General features: G+C 41.5%; 1 protein-coding gene across 3 annotated transcripts in view; it reads left to right on the top strand.

The window, feature by feature from the left end:
- The window catches only part of INO80 (INO80 complex ATPase subunit), a 145415-nt gene that overhangs the window by 60336 nt on the left and 62522 nt on the right, over positions 1-22557 (top strand). For all 3 annotated transcript variants that reach the window (XM_062205655.1, XM_062205654.1, XM_062205653.1), the window contains exons 15-24: positions 191-250; positions 635-777; positions 1809-1893; positions 3447-3564; positions 4443-4528; positions 8320-8487; positions 8691-8824; positions 10608-10675; positions 11725-11818; positions 12934-13105. In XM_062205655.1, the coding sequence (XP_062061639.1) occupies positions 191-250; positions 635-777; positions 1809-1893; positions 3447-3564; positions 4443-4528; positions 8320-8487; positions 8691-8824; positions 10608-10675; positions 11725-11818; positions 12934-13105 (1128 nt within the window). The remainder of the gene's footprint in view (positions 1-190; positions 251-634; positions 778-1808; positions 1894-3446; positions 3565-4442; positions 4529-8319; positions 8488-8690; positions 8825-10607; positions 10676-11724; positions 11819-12933; positions 13106-22557) is intronic.

Here is a 22557-nt window from a genome sequence, read left to right as displayed (position 1 = left end):
AAACAACTGTATTCTGTGTTATGCTTTTATTTTTCAGGAAGAGGATTTGTTAGACCATAAGGTGTACTATTGAAAAAAGAGAAAGTCATATTCATTCAATTAGCTTCTTTTTAAATTCTTCTGAATAACACGCATGTGATGATTTAATAGTATCAGTAGAAAATAACATATGTATTGGCGTTTTTCCCAGGTGCTACCATACTGGGGAAATCCTCATGATAGAAAAGTCATCAGGAGGTTCTGGAGTCAGGTAACTTTTAACTTACTACAGACATGTCAGTAATTACATTTTCCATTTGATTTAAACAGTTTCTTGTGGATGAAATCTTAGTATTATGTAATTCTGGACACTGTGCAAATATACTTATCTTCTGATACAGTGCTTTCCTTATTATAGACAGTCAGCTAGACTTGAAGTTCAAGATTGAGAAAAAACTTTTTCTTTAACAAACGGAAGACTGTTTCTTAACACAGTTTGTTATAAAAGTGACTTATTTAAAAAGTACAGCTCATTTCATTCCACACCTCCATGGTGACTTTCAGTATCTTGGCCATAAATAATACAGGCCATAGTTCCTTACTCTATTATGTAGTTTTAAGTATCTCTTTTCACTCTACTCCTCTTGTATTACAGAAAACCCTCTACACTCAGGATGCCCCCTTCCACGTGGTTATCACCAGCTACCAGTTGGTGGTACAGGATGTGAAGTATTTCCAGCGGGTCAAATGGCAATACATGGTACTGGATGAAGCTCAGGCACTCAAGAGTAGTTCCAGGTGTGTAAGCAGTAGAAAACAAGCTCCAGGATTTGGTACAATACGTGCATGTATTTATATACATGCGAAGGAATAGCAGAGAAGTTCCAGATCATGGTGTGACACGGTGTCTGCATCAGCCATGTGTCCTACTGAAAGCCAAGTGCCCCCCCCCCCGCAGTTTTTCATGGGACACAAATATCAATGCTTAGGGTGCAAAGATTTTTTCCCCCTACTCAATAATTATGACATTTAACAGATCCTTTTCAAGGAAAATTTCTCTAGAAGAGAAGTCTCTGCCCTTTATTTTGGGGATCATTTTAGATAGGAGTTCCAAGTAGGAATTAAAATGCTATATTATGTGGGTTGGAGATTCTGTCCATTTTTTTAATAGGCTTGGCTCAGATTGTTATTAAATCTCCAAGAATTCTGTTATTTGTTTAATGTATTCAACAACTTAAATGTCCCAAACTGAATAGTAAGAATGATTGGCTATGAAGTGTGATGCTGGTATCAAACCTCAAGTTTGATGTGTCACATGTTAATTGGCTATCAGGTATTTTCCATGGAACTTTGCGTTTGAAGGCATTACTTTATTTTTCATGCTTTTGAAGGAGGACATGCATGTAACTGGGAGCATTGAACACAGTTTGTTTTCTTATTGCCTCCTCTTCATTCCTTTATTTCTGTCTCCAGTCTTATACTGGAAGTGCATAGATTAGTGATTTTAATGACTTCTGCTTTCTGATTAAATGACTTAACATCAACAAAACTGACCAAGCATAGTGACTTTTGAAAGTAAACAAGTATCCTACTTTGGGCTGTTTTTTCTATGCTATGAAATCATGATTTCAGAGTAAAATAAACTTTTCTGAAATTTCCTGTCCTCAGCTTTGTTGATTATTTTACAATTGTGTAAATGTTAGAATACTTGATTCTGAGGTGTGGTGAGTTTTTTTGGAAAGCATTTTTAGAAATACAGAGTATCAGTGTCAGTAGGGTAATAGAGAAAGATTTACTATTAAATTGGAATTTGTTATTTTATTGGACAGCGTTCGTTGGAAGATCCTCTTACAGTTCCAGTGTCGGAATCGGCTTTTGCTAACTGGGACCCCTATTCAGAACACCATGGCAGAGGTAGGCACTGGCCAAGGACCAGGTTTATGTTGTTGAGACAGAGTGGTTCTAGCAGAGAATAGAATTCTTTATTCATGCCTCTCCGTAGTGCTACTGCTTTGTACAAAGTATATTTTCGACATAAAAGGAAGAATTTGAAAGAAAAGTAAGTGGTTTTTTTAGGCATCTTTTTTTAAAAGATTTGCTTATTTATTTGAAAGAGTTACAGAGAGGCAGAGGCAGAAAAAGAGGTCTTTCATCAACTGGTTCATTCCCTAGATGGTCGCATCGGCTGGAGCTGCGCCAATCCGAAGCCAGGAGCTTCCTCTGGATCTCCCAGGCAGGTGCAGGGGCCCAAGAACTTTGATCATCTTCTACTGCTTTCCCAGGCCATAGCAGAGAGCTAGATCAGAAGTGGAGCAGCCAGGACTCGAACTGGCACCCATATGGGATGCGGGCACTGCAGGCGGCGGCCCTAGCACCAGCACCAGCACTAAGCATCATTTTAATTTTGTTATTCTCTGGCATATGCCAGTGAAGTATTCTATTGCTTTATCTTAATGTAATAGTGACCAACTTAAGAGATGCTTTTATGCTAAAATTGAATAGTAATATATTTCAGGTCCAGCTTGTACCGTAGACTGTTAGGCTGCTGGCTGCAATGCCAGCACCACTTAGGATTGCCACCAGTTTAGTCCTGGCTGCTCCACTTTTCATTTAGTTCCTTGCTAATGGTGCATGGGAAACAACGGAAGATGGCCCAAGTCTTGGGCCCCTACACCCATTTTGGAGACAGAATAATTTCCTGGTTCCTGTCTTTGCTTCCTAGCTGTTGTAGCCATTTGGGGAGTAAACCCGTGGATGGAAGATCTCTCTGGCTCCTCTCTCTTTGGAACTGTGCCTCTCAAATAAAAATAGAAAAATTTAAAAACAAAACAGTAAAATTGAATGGTAATATTCTTTAGAGAAGATAAAATGTTTCTTCAGTAACAATTAATTGATCATCTAGAATAGGGGTCAGAAAACTTTCTTCAAAGGGCCAGATAGTAAATATTTTAGAATTTGCAAACAGTAGTCACTGTTGCAGCTATGAAACTTTGGCTGTTCATTGTTAAAGTTTTGCTGATGTTGCCTAGGTGAACAGGCATGGCTGTGTTCCAATAACATTATTTGCAAGATACACTACAGGCCCTACAGGCCCCACAGGCCGTAATTTCCTGATTCCTGATCCTAAGGTTCTTAGTAACAGGTTATGCTATCTCAGGTTGTGTTCAGTTGTGAAATGGATTTTTTAAAAAGCACATATCTCATCAGTCAACCTTGAGTTTATGAGGTGTTGCAGCAAAATGTGGTTATTTGTCAATTAACTTCAAACTTAAAGCTTACTTAAGGTTGACTGATGAGATACGTGCTTTTACACTCATTCATTCTATGTCCCCTTACCCCCATCCCCATCTCAACAAACAGCACAACCATGCCTACAACTGTCTCCTCTCTGTCTCCAATCCCTTGCAAATCCTCACCCATTATCATTTTGTCGTCCTACAGCTATTTTATTTTTTCTTTGTTTTCAGCTCTGGGCTCTGCTGCATTTCATAATGCCAACATTATTTGATTCACATGAGGAATTTAATGAATGGTTTTCCAAGGACATTGAGAGCCATGCTGAAAACAAATCTGCCATCGATGAGAGTGAGTACTATTATGAGCTAGCTTTCCTTCTGTCTATTCACATGGGAAATTACATAATTGTGTGTTCTTTTATGTAAAGATTTTTTTTTCCAGTATACATAGAATGGGGGGAAAGTTATTTCTGTTATAAAGTAATTATGTAGTTTGTTTGCATTTGGAAGAGTCAGAAGACTAATTTAGGTTATGTAGTCTTGACTATTTAATTGAAGCAGAACAGGCTTAGTTCAAACAGTACTACATTTTGGCTGGAGGAGTCCCTGTTTTCCACACAAATCCTGAAAAATTCATAGCAGAATTATATTCTTGGAAACAGATCAAGACTTTTTTTCTTTTGATAGGAACAAAATATTAGAAGGTTCGTTTTTGTTATTTTCCTTTATGTAATAAGATTTGTTTCTAATGTGAACATTTCAAATTTTGACCTTGTTGAATAATGTTTACCTGTTTTTTAAGAGCATTCTTTTGTGTTTTATTACATAGATATTAGATGACATTAAAGTTGGAAAAGTCCTTTAAGTGATTTTGTGTTACAAGTTTTTAATTTGGTAGCAGTTACATTCCTTTTTGGGAACACTGTAAGTCCTAGATAGCTTTTATTAGACTTACATGAGAAACATATTATCAGTAAAGTGTTTGTAAAAATTGTGAAAGTGAATACTAAAGGAAATAGAGCTTAATTCATTGGCCCTGTTGACTCTAGCAAGATGTTATAGAAAATTAACCTTCTTTGGTTTCTCTCTTGAGAAGAAGTTTGAATCTACTTTCCAAGAATTATTGAGTCAAGTAGGGTTTAAAGGGTTGCATGAGAGATGAGCATATTATGTTTCTACTGCTTGTGTTCAATCAGTATAATGTTGGGGATCCTCCTGGCATTTCAGATCAACTCTCTCGCTTGCACATGATCTTGAAACCATTTATGCTGAGGAGAATCAAGAAAGATGTGGAAAACGAGTTGTCTGATAAGGTAAGGAAAGAAGACTGCACGAATTTAATTTAAGCCTTATTGGTACCAAAGTAAGGTTCCAGGGGTGAAAAATTTCTTGATACATGTAGAAGGCTTTTAAATTTGATTGTTTCAAGGACAGGCATTTGGTGGAGCTGTTAGACTGTTGCTTGGAATACCCATATCTGATATTGGAGTGCCTGGATTCAATTTCTGGCTCTACTTTGAATTCTAGCTTCCTGCTTCTGTGCACATAGGGAGATAGCAGGTAGTGGCTTAAGTTTAGTTCTCATCACCCACATGAAAGAACTAGATTGAGTTTCCAAGCTCCTGGTTGTGCTCTGGCCCAGGCCTGGCTGTTGGAGCCATTTGGGGTGTGAACCAGCAGTCAAATGAGTCAGTTAGGGAAAGGGACATTCTTACCTTTCTCTTATTTCATACATTTTTACTGGAGAATTTGAAACATTTCAAAAATTACAAAGAAAAGTATAATGAGTCTCTTTCTACCCATTGTACAGTGTTAATAGTGATCAACTCATAGCCATCCCTATCCTTCTGAATTATTCTGAAGCAAATCCCAGATACCAGATAACTCCAAAAGATTGGTCTTTTGTTCGTATAAAATTTTATTTTTTAATGACTTATTTATTTGAAAAGCAGAGTTGCAGAGAGGAAGAGACAGAAAGAGACCCTCCCTTCACTGATTTACTTCCAAAATGGTGGCAGTGGTTGGAGCTGGGCCAGCTGGAAGCCATGAGCCCAGAACTCCATCCATATCTTCCACTTGGGTCGCAAGGGGCCCAGACACCTGGGCCATCCTCTGCTGCTTTCCCAGGAGCATTAGCACAGGAGCTGGATTGGAAGCAGAACAAATGGGACATGAACCAGCGCTTATATGGTATGCACGTGTTACAGGTGGTGGCCTAACCTGCTGTGCCACAGTGCTGCCCCCTGTAATTCTGTTTTTTATTTTCCACTTATTTGAGAGAGAAAGGGAGCTCCATGGTTCATTCCCCAGTTTCCCTCAAGGGGTGAAGCTGGGCTGAATTGGAGCCAGGAACACAATCCAGGTTTCCCATGGGTGACAGAAATCCAATTACTTGAGCCATTATTGTTAATACCCAAGGTCTGCATTAACAGAATACTTGAGTCAGAAGCCAGAGCCAGGAACCAAACCCAAGCACATAATCACTAGTGTATAGGTTTGCTCTAAGATATGTTCTTTTTAAAAATACATTAGTATGGAACCCGTGCTGTGGTGTAGCAGGTAAAGCTGCCGTCTGCAGCACTTTCATTCCATATGGGCAATGGTTCGAATCCAGTTGCTCCAATTTTTTTTTTTTATATTTATCTTTTTGCAAGATAGAGTTACAGACAGAGAAAGGTCTTCCATCTGCTGGTTTATTCCCCAAACGGCCGCAATGGCCGGAGCTCAGTTGCTCCGAAGCCAGGAGCCAGAGCCTCTTCTGGGTCTCCCACGTGGTTGTGGTGGCCCAAGCACTTGGGTCTTCTTCCACTGCTTTCCTTAGGCCATAGCAGAAAGCTGTATCAAAAGAGGAGTAGCCAGGACTTGAACTGGTGCCCATATGGGATGCGGGTACCTCAGGTGGAGGCTTAGCCTACTGTGCCACAATGTCAGCGCCCTTCTCCGCTTTTGGTCCTGCTGCCTACTAATGGCCTGGGAAGACAGCAGAAGATGGCTCAAGTGTCTGAGCCCCTGCACGCATGTGGGAGAACCAGGTGAAGCTCCTGACTCTAGTCTGGCCCACTTGTGGCCATTATGGCCATTTAAAGAGTGAACAATTGGATGGAAGATCTCTTTTTCTTTCTCTCTGTAACTCTGCCTTTCAAATAAATAAATCTTATGAAAAATGACCACTCATCATTATCACTCCTATTAAAGACAATAATTCCATTATAGTATCACATATCTGGTCAGTACTCAGCCATCCCCATTTGTGTGTGTGTGTATGTCTGCCTGTCTTTAAATCTTTCTTATTTAAGCAATTTGTTAAGCCACACATAACATTAAGGTACTGTCTCTTTCACATCTTTTCATCCCTCTTTTCTGTTCTCTTGCAATGTTTTTTGAGAAACTGAATTGTTTGTCCTGTAAAGTTTGCCACATCGTGAATTTTGCTAATTCTTTCATATTGGTGTTGTCTGACACATCCTTGTATCATATTGCTATAAATGAGAGTTAGATATAGAAAGTTAATGTGCTTCAGGCTGAAGGTTTTTTTTCTTATACAAACCCAGTAATTTTGATTTAGTATATGTGCTGCCAAAGCGAGCACAATAATTTTAGTTTTTAAATTTATTAGGGGGAGGATCATCACCAGAGTTTTATGTAATTTTTTGTTATCTCCTGTGAATCCATCCTATATTCTTTCTTTTCTCCTAATTTCCAGCTCTTTGGGAGTTTCCACCATCTTCTAAAGATTCCATAATTCTTCTAAAGATTGCCCACAATTCCCATTCTCTGCCTTAAAGGCATCTTTTCAGATTTTTGACAATATCAGGTGCTTACCTCTACCACTGTCAGAATTTTGGGTCACTTTGAAGTTAGTAATGATCTCTGGAACACTGTTGCAGGAATATATTCCTTCTTTCAAAGAAAGGAGGTATAGTTGTATCTCTACTAGTTATTTTTCTTGATGGCTGTTTTGTTACAGAGATGCACTTCACAGAAGGAAAACATTTAAACCGTGGATTCTTGAGTCATTTGTATCAGAAAAGTCTTAAAAACAATAGTAGTGTCATAGTTCTTGTTGTGTAGTGGTGAATAGGGAGGTGGTCAGAAGACACAGTATGGTTCATCATCCACATTTCTTAAACATCATTCAGTATTTCTCATCTTTTTGTAGTTCTCTTGGTGAAGGTTAGAGAAGCTTGAAAGAACATATGAGCTGGGTTTGAATGATGAGCTGGCATTCACTGGTCAATATGGTCAAAACCGTGTGCTAGGCGACAAGTGTAGGCTGAGCAAAGATGGAACAGCATCCACATATGTGGTGTGTTTTGGTAAACATTCGGAAGGCCATTGTGGTTACTGTATATAGCAGTGGATGTGTTGATAGGTAGACTGAGACCACAGAGTGTGTTAGATAGGCTTTCTCCGCCTAGATGAGAAGTTTTAATATTTTGCATAGACAGTAAGCACACTGAGGATTTTTAGCAGTTGAATTACTTGATAGTTTCTGTGGAAAATATGTTAGAAGCAGGAGATACTGAAGGCAGGAAGATCCAAAATTAATAGCAGTTTAGGCTGGCTCTTAGGACATTGTGCAGTCAGGTGATGGGAATGGTTGGGACTGGCTAGTTGTAAATTCAGGTTGAGTTGAGGGATTAGAAGTGGTAGAATGTGGCATGTGACAGAGAAGTCAAAACCAACTCTCATCAAAGCTGTCTGAGATTTGTCTTTGGCCAACTAAAATAAATGATTTAATGCTGTTAACCAATTTAGTAAATTGTGGGAAAGATAGTTGCTATAGATTGAGTGGTATTGTCATGTCTGATAGCTCAAAATATGATGCTAGGGATGTTTGGAAATACATTTTTTTGCAAGGTATTGTGAAAGGTTGTAGTTGGTACTAGTGGAATAGAAGTGATTACTGAGGGAGAGCACATGTGACATGAGGGCCAAGGAAAGAACATTGCTCATATTTCTGGATGCTTATTCACATCATAGGTTTATAGATACCGTATACATATAGGTATTGTTTTCTTGGTCATAATCTGATTTGTATGTATGTTCATCTTCCAGGTGATACTAAATATTTCCAAATATAATTGTTCTTACTGATTTTTAGATTGAGATTCTAATGTACTGCCAACTGACCAGCCGACAAAAGCTGTTATATCAGGCACTAAAGAACAAAATTTCCATTGAAGATTTATTGCAGTCTTCTATGGGCTCTACCCAGCAAGCACAAAATACCACCAGCAGCCTCATGAATCTAGTCATGCAATTTAGGAAGGTAAGAGCCTGGGTCAGCTGCCTTGCAGTTGCCCTTATTGACCCACTTCAAGAAAAAGATTCTAGGCTTGATGCCAGAGAAAGGCCATTAAAAGAGATGAAAATGGGAGCGTGAGTGTTCACATGAGGAATGGGATACCCCATTCCATCCTAGAGCAATGGGTGCATATGGCTGTGTTACCCTCCCATTTCCCTTTCTTTTAGGTGTGTAATCACCCAGAATTATTTGAACGGCAAGAAACTTGGTCTCCATTTCATATTTCCCTTAAGCCATACCAGATATCAAAGTTTATCTACCGTCATGGACAAATCAGGGTCTTCAACCATTCACGAGACAGGTGAGTCGATAATAATACCTTCTTGCCCCTTTTGAATTCTATAATTTGGGGTTTTATGTCTGAATGAATAAATTGAGTGTATGTGGTGTCCCCAGCAATGAGGTGTTTTAGCAAAGGATGAACAAGTAGTTCCTGGGGGATCTTGTGTAGGAATTTGAGCACTATTAAGTCTTCTACTACATGGCCTTAAAGGCTATAGCAGTTTTCAGCTGCCTTGCTAAAGCAGGAGTGTGCACTTATATACAAATGTGTATGTGCATCAGTAGTGAATAGCAAATACATTCAAGTGCCCCAGTACTGAAGGTTTGTAGTATCTTTTTTTGGTTTATTTATTGGATGAAAGAGAAAGAGATCTCCCTTCTACTGGGTCACTCCCCAAATGACTACAACTTCTAGGGCTGAACCAGGCTTAAGCGAGGAGCAAGATTTTTCTGTGTCCCCTACATGGGTATAGAGGCCTAAGGACTTGGGCCATCTTCCCCTACTTTCCCAGGCACATTAGTAAGGAGCAGGATCGGAAGTGGAGCAGCTCTGACTCCACCTGGCACCTGTATGGGATGACAGCACTGTAGACAGCGGCTTAACCTGCTGTGCCACAACATTGGCTCCATGTGGTGGCTTATTTTATACCTGGAGTTGTACTTGTTGAAGAACTAACCGCATTTCAAATTAATCAGTTACTGTTTCCAGAATCAATGATAGATTTGTTAAAATTTGGAGTAGTTGTTAGGCTAATGCATTAGAAGACTTTTTTTTTTTTTTTTTTTTTTGACTGCAGAGTGGACAGTGAGAGAGAGAGTAGACAGAGAGAAAGGTCTTCCTTTGCCGTTGGTTCAGCCTCCAATGGCCGCCGCAGCCGGCGCGCTGCGGCTAGCGTACCACGCTGATCCGAAGGCAGGAGCCAGGTGCTTCCTCCTGGTCTCCCATGGGCTGCAGGGCCCAAGCACTTGGGCCATCCTCCACTGTACTCCCAGGCCACAGCAGAGAGCTGGCCTGGAAGAGGGGCACCCAGGACAGAATCTGGCGCCCCGACCGGGACTAGAACCCGGTGTGCCGGCGCCACTAGGCGGAGGATTAGCCTGTTTAGCCATGGCGCCGGCCCAGAAGACAATTTCTATTTGGCAAATTAGGTGTACACTTTTAACCCTGACATTTGAAAATGATGGGTTTAGAAAGCTCCTACTTTAGAGAAATAAACTGTTAGAAAGATACTCATCAAAATGGCCTCCTGAAACACAAATCTTGGGTTTAATTTTATGAGTTCTTTGTGATAGATCCAGGTTGATACTTAACTAGATGAACAAGGCCATATAGCAGAGCAGTAGTGCTTTGTGCTTAATAGATTTTTTTTTTTTTTACAGATTTATTTATTTATTTGAAATGCAGAGTTACAGAGAGGCACAGGCAAAGAGAAAGAGAGAGGCAGAGAGAGAAAGAGGGAGAGAGGGAGAGGGGTCTTACATCCGCTATTCACTCCCCAGATGGCTACAATGGCTGGAGCTGTGCTAATCCAAAGCCAAGTGCCAGGAGCTTCCTCCGGGTCTCCCATACGGGTGCAGGGGCCTAAGGACTTGGGTCATCTTCCCCTACTTGCCCAGACCACAGCAGAGAGCTTGATTGGAAGTGAAGCAGCCAGCACTGCCCCTACGCCACAGTGCCAGACCCAAAGTATTTCTAATAATATGGCAAGAAACTTAAATCTGAAAGACTCTTACTTGTTCTGGAACTTTTCAGTCTTCTTGGATTTATATTTGAGTTTTGATTTATTTTATTCACTTTGCAGGTGGTTGAGGGTTCTTCTTTCTCCATTCGCACCAGATTATATCCAGCAGTCTCTCTTCCACAGAAAAGGTAGGTTTTGTTTGTTTGTTTGTTTCTGTTTTTGTTTTTGTTTTTGACAGGCAGAGTGGACAGTGAGAGAGAGAGACAGAGAGAAAGGTCTTCCTTTTCTGTTGGTTCACCCCCCAGTGGCCACTGCAGCTGGTGCACTGCAGCCGGCGCACCATGCTGATCCGAAGCCAGGAGCCAGGTGCTTCTCCTGGTCTCCCATGCAGGTGCATGGCCCAAGCACTTGGGCCATCCTCCACTGCACTCCTGGGCCATAGCAGAGAGCTGGCCTGGAAGAAGGGCAACCGGGACAGAATCCGGCGCCCTGACCGGGACTAGAACCCGTTGTGCCGGCGCCGCAAGGCAGAGGATTAGCCTGTTGAGCCATGGCGCCGGCCAGAAAAGGTAGGTTTTAATGCTCTGTGTTAAGGAAGGAGTGTGCAAGGATTTATCAGGACGTTCTTTTTCTGAGAGCTTTAGCTAGAAGTGTTTTTGTCTAAATGATAGGCCTAAAAAGCCTGATAAAATTCAAATAAATAAATTAGTCCTCTTGCTAGTGTCTTTGGTTTATGGCTCTAACAAGAAGCAGTAGAAAATGAATACACGAACCTTCCACCTTTTATATCTGACTTAAATATTTCTTGCCCTGGATACTTGACAAAGTCAGTTTTGGACTCTTATTAATAAGACGTCCTAATCCTTCTTAGTCTGAAGAAAAGAAGTTACTCAACTTCGAGCGCTGTCTGAAACATTAAGGCCAAGGTTCAGAATCTTTCATCTCTGTCCAGTCCTTTTCCTTTTTCAGGCATGACAAAGCAAAGGCAGTTAGCCAAGCATCCAAAAACCCCAAAGATAACTAATGAGCCAGTTCTATTCTGTACCATATGTGCCGTATCTCATTGGCCTCCGTTTCTACCTGTAATTTTAGTAGAAATCTGTAATGCAGTGGCTACATCAGAACCTTTCAAACATCTTTTGGTTCTTAAGTCAGAATTTAGCAACTCGAGCAGACTTTAGTTGACTACTATTTCTTGGTTTGCTATTGGGGCTAACATTGGTTTTTGATATTCCAGGTATTAACGAAGAAAGCTGTTTTTCTTTCCTTCGCTTTATTGATGTTTCTCCAGCAGAAATGGCAAACCTCATGCTGCAGGGTCTTTTGGCCAGGTGAGAAGTTTGATCATTATTTGATAGCCAGCAGTTGGGAATAAACAGGCAACAGCAGTTGAATTTTGTCAGATGAAGTATTTTATGTTACATTATCTTAGAGAGTCTCTTGTTCTTTTTCTATTATTAATAACATTCGCTATTTATGTGGGAACTCTAATTTTGTTTTTATCATTTAATTACATGATACTTCATGATATACTGCAAATAAAAAATGTTCAGGCATTTCTCCTATATGCTGCCAAACAGTCTTCAAATACTCTAATTTCAGGTTGGTTTATTATGTCTTACTGATTTCTACAGAGCAAATGGTAGATGGTGATTCATTTAGTTAGTAGTGCTGGCAGCATATCCTGCTTCAAATGTTCTGGAAAATTTAGTTCTGTGATCTTTTTCTTTGGCATAATGACTTTCACTGATTTGATAACTTTATGCAATGAATTATGATTTCATTAGGAATGATTCTGTCTCTAGCATGAAGTTGTCTTCATGGTATGAGTTTCTGTTATATATTTAATAGTGAGAGGAGATTTATGGAGGATTTTAGCTTTCGTAATGCCAAGCTAAATCATGCCAAAGATTCTTTGGAGCTGGCTGGCACTGCAGCTCAATAGGCTAATCCTCCACCTGCGGTGCAGGCACCCTGGGTTCTAGTCCCGGTTGGGGCGCCAGATTCTGTCCCGGTTGCTTCTCTTCCAGTCCAGCTCTCTGCTGTGGCCCGGGAGTGCAGTGGAGGATGGCCCAAGTGCTTGGGCCGCATGGGAGACCAGGAGAAGCACCTGGCTCCTGGCTTCGGATCAGTGCAGCGCGCCGGCCACAGCAGCCACTGGAGAGTGAACCAATGGAAAAGGAAGACCTTTCTCTCTGGCTCTCTCTCTCACTGTCCACTCTGCCTGTCAAAAAAAAAAAAAAAAAAAAAAAAAAAGAATCTATAGAGCTGAAACATGAAATAGCTTAATTTGAAAGTAAGAAAAAACTAAATTTCTAAATGCTTAAGATTTACAAAAGACATGTGCTAGTGAGAGACAACCCCTTGGCTGGTTCCTCACTGCTGTGAACAACCCTCACACCTCCATGGAGCACTGAATGAACATATCTGCTGTGGTTTGTTTCAGATGGTTAGCTATTTTCCTGTCTCTGAAAGCCTCCTACAGGCTCCATCAGCTGCGCTCCTGGGGAGAGCCAGATCGGGAGAGCCACGAGAGATATCTGAGTAACAAGGATTTCCTTCTTGGGGTTAACTTTCCACTCTCCTTTCCCAACCTTTGCAGTTGCCCTTTGTTAAAGGTAAGCAGTTATTTGAGCATAAATCACCTACTTAGTACTTCACTCCTTGTTCATTGTATCAGTACAAATCATAATAATAAATAATTGCCTGACAGCCAAAAAATTGAGTTATAACATATGCACTTCAGTAAATGTATTTGTATATGTAACTTCACTATAAATGTCACAGATCTTAGATATATGGTTGTGTGGATTTACATATGTACACAATTGTGTAATAACCACCTAGATCAAGATAGAGAATACTTCTAGCCCTCGGACATCTTCTTTGTGCTCCTGTCCATTTAATATCTGTAGTTTATAACAAGGAAAGCAACAGATAAAGGTAATTATGGTTCTGTATGTACCATCATAGATTATTTCTGCTCGTTTTTAAGCTTTATATCAACAGAATTATCTAGTATGTACTCTTTTATGTTTGGGTACTTTAATTTAGTACTGTGCTTACAGGATTCATATGTGTTGCATATAGCATTTTTTTAAAGAATTATTTATGTATTTGAAAATCAAAGTTACAGAGAGAGAGAAATTTTCTATCTGCTGGTTCATACCCCAAAAGGCTTGAAGCCAGGAGTCAGGAGTTTCTTGCGCATCCTCCCACAGGGGCCCAAGCACTTGGGCCTTTCTCTGCTGCTTTCCAAGACACATTAGCAGGGAGCTGGATTGGAAGTGGAGCAGTTGGGTCTCAAAGAGGCACCCATATGGGATACCGGCATCTCAGGGGGCTGCTTTACCTATCATGCCACAGCTCCGGCCCCGAGCATCTGTTTTTTGTTGCTATGAAGTGTTTCATTCAGTAGTGGCAGGGTGACTTCCTATTGTTGAATAGACCAAGGTTATTAACCTGTTCTACTTTTGGTGCTGGGTTCCCTGCCACTTGTGTAAGAGACCATATGGACTTCCTGGCTTCTGTCTTGAACTGGACTCACCCCTGGCTATTGCAGCCATTTGGGGAATGAACCAAGAAATGATGGACTTTTCTCTGTATCTCTGTCACACTCTATTCTGCTTTTCAAATTGTGCTGATGTTTGAATTCGTCAATTAGTTTTAAATATAAGGCTTTGGATTTTTTTATTTTTTTAAAGATTTATTTATTTATTCGAAAGAGTAACAGAGAGGAGAGGCAGAGAGAGAGAGAGGTGTCTTCCATCCGATGGTTCACTCCCCAATTGGCCGCAACAGCCGGAGCTGTGTCGATGCAAAGCCAGGAGCCAAGAGCTTCTTCCAAGTCTCCCACGTGGGTGGAGGGGCCTATGGACTTGGGCCATCTTCCACTGCTTTCCCAGTCCATAGCAGAGAGCTGGATCAGAAGTAGAGCAGCCGGGTCTCGAATCGGCGCCCATATGGGATGCCAGCACTTCAGAACAGGGTGTTAACCCACTGCGCCACAGCGCCAGCCCCTCTTTTTCATTTTTTAAAGCAATGTATTTGTTTTTCTTCATTTTTATAAGTTTTTTAATATACATTTGTTTTTAAGATTTATTTAGTTAATTGAAAATTAAAGTTAGAGGGGCTGACACTGTGTTGTAGCTGGTAATGCCACTGCCTGCTGTGCTGACATCCTATATAGGCACAATGTGTGCCGTACCATGTGTGACAACACATTTGAAAGGCAGAGTTACAGAATGACAGAGGCAAAAGCAGAGAGATCTTCCTTCTGCTAGTTTAATCCCCAAAAGGCCACAATAGCTGGAACTGGGCCAATCTGAAGCCAGGAGGAGCTTCTGTTGCGTCTCCCACACAGGTTTAGGGGTTCAAGCCCTTGTACCATCTTCTACTGCTTTCCCAAGCCATAAAAGAGAGCTGGATCAGAAGTGCAGCAGCCAGGATTCGTTCCCAGGGCCCATATGGGACGCTGGCATTGCAGGCGGCAGCTTTACCTGCTACGCCATCACACCAGCCCCTAGGTAGATCATCTATCTGCTAGTTCAATGCCCAAGGCTGGGCCAGCCCAAAGTCAGGAATCAAGAACTTATTTTGGGTCTCTTATGTTGGTGGCAGGGTCCCAAGCACTTGGGCCATCTTCCACTGCTTTCCCAGGTACATTAACATAGGAGCAGCGGACTAGACCTACTACCCATATGGATGCTGGGGATGCAGGCAGTGCTTTTACCCACTCCAACGTAACACCTGCCCTTGAACTCATTATTTTAAAAAACAGCTCATGACTCTAAAATGATAGCCATTTGTTTTCCTTTTATGGTAGATAACAGGCCAAGTAGATTAGAGTGATGTGGTAAAATACAAATATATTAAAAATTTAAGGTTGGAGCTGGTGCTGTGGCCTAGTGGGTAAAGCTACCACCTGTAGTGCTGGCATCCCATATGGGCACCAGTTTAAGCCCCAGCTGCTCCACTTCCAATCCAGCTCTCTTCTATGGCCTAGGACAGCAGTAGAAGATGGCCCAAGTCCTTGGGCTCCAGTACCCATGTGGGAAACCTGGAAGAAGCTCCTGGCTCCTGGCTTCGGGTCAGCGTGACTCCAGCTATTGCGGCATCTGGGGAGTGAACCAGTGGATGGAAGACCTCCCTCCCTCCTCTCCCTTCTCTCTCTCTCTCTCTCTCTCTCTTTTTCTCTGCCTCTCCTTCTCTCTCTCAATAACTCAGACTTTCAAATAAATTTTTTAAAAAATTTAAGACATTTTCTATTTTCAGTTAGCTAGTACAGTATACACTGGAGCGTACACACATCTCAATGGTATACACTACTTAATGACAATGCAGAACACCATCTGACACCTGTGATAATTCATTACTATTCCTCTCCAGTGCCCTATCCCACAAATGTTACTGTAGACAAATATTTGGGTCGTTCTGGTTTACAAATTACGTTTATATGAATACCTGTACATTAATTGTAGTGAAAATTTTTAAGCATTTTGTTGGGTACTTATCTAGTGGTGAAATCTCTGAGTCATTTGGTATGAATTAGTTTGTCAAAAGATTTTCTAAAGTAATTGCACCAGTTTTCACTCTCACAGTCAGTGAGTTCTCGGTGGTCTCCATCCTTGCCAGATGTAATGCTGTCTGTCTCTTGGTCTTACCCTTTCTGTGTAGTGATAATTGAGTGCAGCTTTACATTGTTTTTCCCTCTGGTGTCTGTTAGCCACTTACATAACCTATTTTATGAAATGCTTTTCCAAGATGCTTGCTTATTTTTTTTTTTAATTTTTCTATTGTGCTATCTATATTTTCCTTAGGATTTATAGATCTTTATGTATTACATATGTATTCTACCTTCTAGCTTACTTTCTCATTCTCAGACTAATTAGCAGTTTTTACGTCCTTTTAAAAAAATCTTTGCTTATATCAAGTTCATAGGGATTCTCTATTCTCCATATTTTTTTGATTTTCATTTCATAGTCAAACCTACAAGGATTTGGTTTTTTGTGTATGGTGAAGGTTGTGGTTTTTGTTGTGTTTTCCGCATATAGATATCATAGATGTTTGTCCCAGCTCCATTTATTGAAAAGACCATCCTACTGCACCACAGTTGCATTGTTGTCAAATAAGTGGCTGTGTGTGCATGGTTCTGTTTCTGAACTCTGTTCTTTAGTCCATTTGTCTATCCTTGAACCAGCTCCACTATATCTTAATTACTACAGCTTCATAATAAGTCTTTGTACTGTTGGCACAGATACTCCAGCTTTGTTTTTCTTTGGTGTTGCCTGGGCTGTTCTTAGCCCTTTGTATTTTCCTGTTAATTTTGGAATCAGCTTATAAATCTTATGTTATTTCTTTTGCACAGTTTAAATATATAAGGAAAGTGGTCTGCCAGTGTTGTCTTATTATATACTTCACTTATGAAAACATTCATAATACATTTCCCCATAACTTGTGTATTTTTTATTTGAGATCATATCCATATGTTAATGTTATTTTTATTGAAAAAGTTGTGTTTGCTTACTGTGGAAACCACTTCTAGACTATAAAAGAAGGTTTTAGTTAAATAGGGAATGGAGATAGAGGGGAAAGTCCCCTCCTTTTTTTTTTTTTTTTTTTAATTACCCTTTCTGTCTCAATATTATTTCAATTGTTTGACCTCAAAAGCCAAAGTATTGAGTAATTGAGGGCACTGGTTTATATATCATAGGTACTTGTTGGTTCAATGAATATCTAGTGGTAGAATGTGATCTTAGTTGTCTGGTGCTTCTTTTTATTTCTGTTCCAGTCTATCTTCTGAATAACTTCCTTCCAATTTCAGTCCAGCAGAGAACAAACACATGTAATTAAGGTTGTTTACACCCCATTACTCCACAACACAGTGGGCAGAGTATGTAAACAAGTTGGAGTCTCTGTCTTCTAATTGGAAAAGTTATTCATACACATATGGAAAATATACACACATGCGCTTAAACTGAAAGTAAGTGTCCTTCAAAATAAGACTTGATAGAAGACATAAGATGCAGTTAACTGCCAGTTGAAGGGTGGGTCGTGAATAATGAAGTTCAGAATACGAGATCATTTCAGTTTGAAATAGACAAGGAAAATATTCATAGGAAGGAGTTAAATTGGATTTTGAATGATAAGGATCTGGATAGAAGGCAAAGCAGTCCAATTTAAAGATTTGATACTAAATAGATAATAGTAATAAAAGGGTTACTTAGAGGATATTTGAATGCCAGGTTATGAACATTTAGATATGAAGCCTATACTTCCAATCTTTTTTGACTTATATTCTCCAACATTTGCTAAAGTATAGCCCTGGGAAGTGTGGTGGGGTAGGGAATCAGGATGTGGATTAAATTGTTAGTAGCTACTGTCAAGTCATGGAAAGGAGTGATCTGGTAGCCAGCTTCAGGAAGGCTGCTACATCATTGAAGTAATTCCAGGGTACCAGTTTTAGCTGTCATAAGTATTTTATGAAGATTAAATGTCAGAGTGTGTTAACAAAAGATTTGAGACTGGTGTCCACATAATAGAGTATGATAAGTAGAAACTCCAATCAAGTACTGAGGAGCCAAGAGTGATGGGTATAACAGAAAGATTATAAAGAAAAGGTGATATGAAGGAACATTGGAGGTGAAGGAATCGCTTCCAAAAGCCAGAGATTTATTGGGCATCTAGAGAGAATACTAAGTTCTATATCAAGTTTGAAATAAACATTAGGAGTGAGATTAGGAACTCTTTAACTTCAGTGAGAATAGAGAGAGTTGAGAAGGCAGAAGCGCAGTTACAGGGATTTACAGGAAGAAAGATTCTGGTTAGGAGATAAAAGAGAGTGAATATTTAAATTTAACAGTTAAAACAAACAGGAGTGGCTGACACCGTTGCATAATGGGTTAAGCCGCCTGCCATGTCGGCATCCCATTTGGGCACTGATTCGAGTCCTGACTGCTCCACTTCCAATCCAGCTCTCTCTACGGCCTGGGAATGCAATAAAACATGGCCCAAGTCCTTGGGCCACTGCAACCACATGAAAAATTTGTGTGGGAGCTCCTGGCTCCTGGCTCCTGGCTTTGAATCAGCACAACTCTGGCTTCTGTGGCCATCTGGGGAGTGAACCAGCAGATAGAAGACTTCTCTCTCACTGCCTCTGCCTTTCTAATGAAAAAGAAGAAGCCTACATAGGCCAGGATCCTGACTTCGGATTGACTCAGGTCTGGCCATTGTGGACATTTGGGGAGTGAACCAGTGGATGGAAGACTTCTCTCTCTCTTTCTCTGCCTCTCTGTAACTCTGCCTTTCGAATAAATAAATAAATAAATCTTTAAAAAAAAAAAAAAAAAAAAAGGGCCAGTGCTGTGGTGCAGCAGGTTAAAGCCCTGGCCTGAGGCGCCAGCATCCCATATGGGTGCCGGTTCTAGTCCCAGCTGCTCCTCTTCTGATCCAGCTCTGTGCTATGGCCTGGGAAAGCAGTAGAAGATGGCCCAAGTTCTTGGGTCCCTGCACCCACGTGGGAGACCCAGAAGAAGCTCCTGGTTTCTGATCGGCACAGCTCTGGCTGTTGTGGCCATCTGGGGAATGAACCAGTGGATGGAAGACCTCTCTTCTGTCTCTGTTTCTACCTCTCTGTAACTCATTCAAATAAATAAAATAAATCTTTTAAAAAAATAGGAAGGTGTTTCAGGAGAACGGTTAATAAGAAAAAAAAGACTTTCAATCTTGAAGGCTGAAAGGAAGAAATGAGCGAAGAGGGAAATTGAGTATGTAAGAGAGGCAATTGGTAAGAATGTAAGAGTCAAAATTTTTCTAAATACTGGTAGGAGCTCTATAATTAACAGAAAGATAATTATCTGCCACAAAGAATGTCTTACAATGGTCAGAATAACTAAAACTAAACATGAAAAAAAGTCCTATTTTGTAGATGCTTTGAGCCATCAGGTGATAGCTTAAGTAACATGGATACCTGCCACCCACATGGGCGACCTAGATTGAGTTCCAAGGTCCTGGCATTGGCCTGGACCAGCCCTGCTAACTGCGTGCATTTAGGGATTGAACTAGTGTATGGAAGATCTCTCTCTGTCTTTCACATAAAAAAAAAAAAAAACAATTAAAATAAATTTTAAAAAATATTAAATAAATGCTGAGTGACTTAGTGAATGTTGGTATATTTGTTAAATTGGTCTTTGAAATGTGCTGTGTATTTTCTTTTTTTTTTTTGACAGGCAGAGTGGATAGTGAGAGAGAGAGACAGAGAGAAAGGTCTTCCTTTTTGCCGTTGGTTCACCCTCCAATGGCCGCTGCGGCTGCTGCATCATGCTGATCCAAAGCCAGGAGCCAGGCGCCTCTCCTGGTCTCCCATGCGGGTGCAGGGCCCCAGGACTTGGGCCATCCTCCACTGCACTCCCTGGCCATAGCAGAGAGCTAGCCTGGAAGAGGGGCAACCAGGATAGAATCCGGCACCCCAACTGGGACTAGAACCTGGTGTGCCAGCGCCACAAGGCGGAGGATTAGCCTGTTAAGCCACGGCGCCGGCCGTGCTGTGTATTTTCATCTAGTCTTATTCATTATTTTAAAGATAATGTTTTGGGCCGGTGCCGCCGCTCACTAGGCTAATTCTCTGCCTGCGGCGCCGGCACCCCAGGTTCTAGTCCCGGTCGGGGCGCCGGATTCTGTCCCGGTTGCTCTTCTTCCAGTCCAGCTCCCTGCTGTGGCCCGGGAGTGCAGTGGAGGATGGCCCAGGTCCTTGGGCCCTGCACCCACATGGGAGACCAGGAGAAGCACCTGGTTTCAGATCAGCATGGTACGCCAGCTGCAGGGGCCGTTGGAGGGTGAACCAACGGATAAAGGAAGACCTTTCTCTCTGTCTCTCTCTCTCTCTCACTGTCCACTCTGCCTGTCCAAAACAAAAAAAAAAAGTTTTGAAGAGTTTTAAAATTTCTTCCAGGGGTTAGGAAAAATATGTAGATATATAATTTGTTTGATCACTGATTGATTTTACTCTCCGTTAGTTTTGTTTTTTGTTTTTTTTTTTTTTTTTTTTTTTTTTTTTTTTTTTTTTTTAGGATTTATTTTTTAAAGATTTATTTATTTGAAAGGCAGAGTTACACAGAGAGAGAGCGGTCTTCATCCACTGGTCCATTCTCCAAATGGCCGCATCAGCTGGAGCTGTGTGAACTGAAGCTAGGAGCCTCTTCCAGGTCTCCCACATGGGTGCCGGGGTCCAAGGACCTGGGCCATCTTCTACTGCTTTCCCTGGCCATAACAGAGAGCTGGATTAGATATGAAGCAGCTGGAACTTGAACTTGTGCCCATATGGGATGCTGTCACCTCAGGTGGAGGTGTTTCACATGCTGTGCCACAGTGCCAGCCCCTGTTTATTAATTTTGTGTTGCATTTGCTCTTACAACTAGAAGTGTCATTCCATGAGCAATTAAGAACACCAGTGGGGCCGGCGCCGCGGCTCAAAAGGCTAATCCTCCGCCTTGCGGCGCTGGCACACTGGGTTCTAGTCCCGGTCGGGGCACTGATCCTGTCCCGGTTGCCCCTCTTCCAGGCCAGCTCTCTGCTGTGGCCAGGGAGTGCAGTGGAGGATGGCCCAAGTGTTTGGGCCCTGCATCCCATGGGAGACCAGGAGAAGCACCTGGCTCCTGCCATCGGAACAGCGCGGTGCGCCGGCCGCAGCGCGCCTACCACGGCGGCCATTGGAGGGTGAACCAACGGCAAAAAGGAAGACCTTTCTCTCTGTCTCTCTCTCTCACTGTCCACTCTGCCTGTCAAAAAAAAAAAAAAAAGAACACCAGTGGGAAACTGTTGTATAGAAACCTTAGAAATATTTGCAAGAGGGCTCAAATGTAGATGTTAACTCCTGTAGTAGTTATCTACGGCTACAAAACATGAACTGAAAATCTAAAAGTTAAAGCAATAAACACTTAATTCCTTATACTATTCTGTTGGTGAAGAACTTTGAAACAACTTATCTAAGTTGTCTGGTTAAGAATATCTCATTGGGGTAAGCATTGTGGCACAATGGGTTAAGCCATTGCTTATGACGTCCACCTCCCATATCTGAGTGCCAGTTTGAGTCCTGGATACTGCTGCTTCTGATCCAGCTTCTTGCTAATGTCCCCGGGAAGCAGCAGATAATGGCTGATGTGCTTGGGTTCTTGTCATCTATGTGGGACATGCTGATGGAGTTCCTGGCTCTCGCTTTTGTCTTAGCCCCACCTTGGCTGTTGTGGCCATTTGCAGAGTCAGCTAGAGAATGGAAGGTCTCTGTCTCCATTTTCCTTCTCTCTCTTTCACCCAGTCTTTCAAATAAATGAATAAATAAATCTGCTTTTTAGAAACCAAAAAGTATTACTCCATGAAGGGTGTAGATAATTGGTACAGCTGTTAGGTCCCCAGTTGGGACACCTGCGTTCCATATCACAAAGCCTGGGTTCAAGTCTCTGTTCTGTTCCTGATTCCAGTGTCCTGCTGTCGTGCACCTTGGGAGGCAGTGGGTCGTGCCTCAAGTAGTTGAGTTCCTGCCACCCATGTTGGAGACCTGGATTGAGTTGCTAGCTGCCAGGCATCTGGTGGTTGAGCCAGCAGATAAGAACTCTGTTTATCTCTTTTTCTCTCAACTAGTCAAATTATCATCACATGAAGAGCAGGCAGTTTGGCCTAGTGGCTAAGATGCTCGTGTCCCATATCAAGTACTTGAGATCAATGCCTACCTCCATCTCCTGATTTCAGCTTTTTGTTTGCTCAGTAGTTGGGTTCTGCCATCCATGTGGTAGACCTATATTGAGTTTTCAGCACTGCCAAGACTTGGCTATTGTGGGTATTTGGGGAGTGAACTAATAGATGGGAATTCTCACTCTTTCCCTTTGAAAATAATTTAAAAGAATAATATCTCATGAAATTGTAGTTAAGATATAGGTACGTGGGGCCGGCGCTGTGGCTCACTTGGTTAATCCTCTGCCTGCGGCACGAGTATCCCATATGGGCACCGGTTTCTAGTCCCGGTTGCTCCTCTTTCAGTCAAGCTCTCTGCTGTGGCTTGAGAGGGCAGTGGAGGATG

The sequence above is a fragment of the Lepus europaeus genome, chromosome 11, assembly GCF_033115175.1.
Source record: "Lepus europaeus isolate LE1 chromosome 11, mLepTim1.pri, whole genome shotgun sequence".
NCBI lineage: Eukaryota > Metazoa > Chordata > Mammalia > Lagomorpha > Leporidae > Lepus > Lepus europaeus.
The sequence above is the reverse complement of the archived record's forward strand: the minus strand, read 5'-3'. Positions and strand labels throughout refer to the sequence as shown.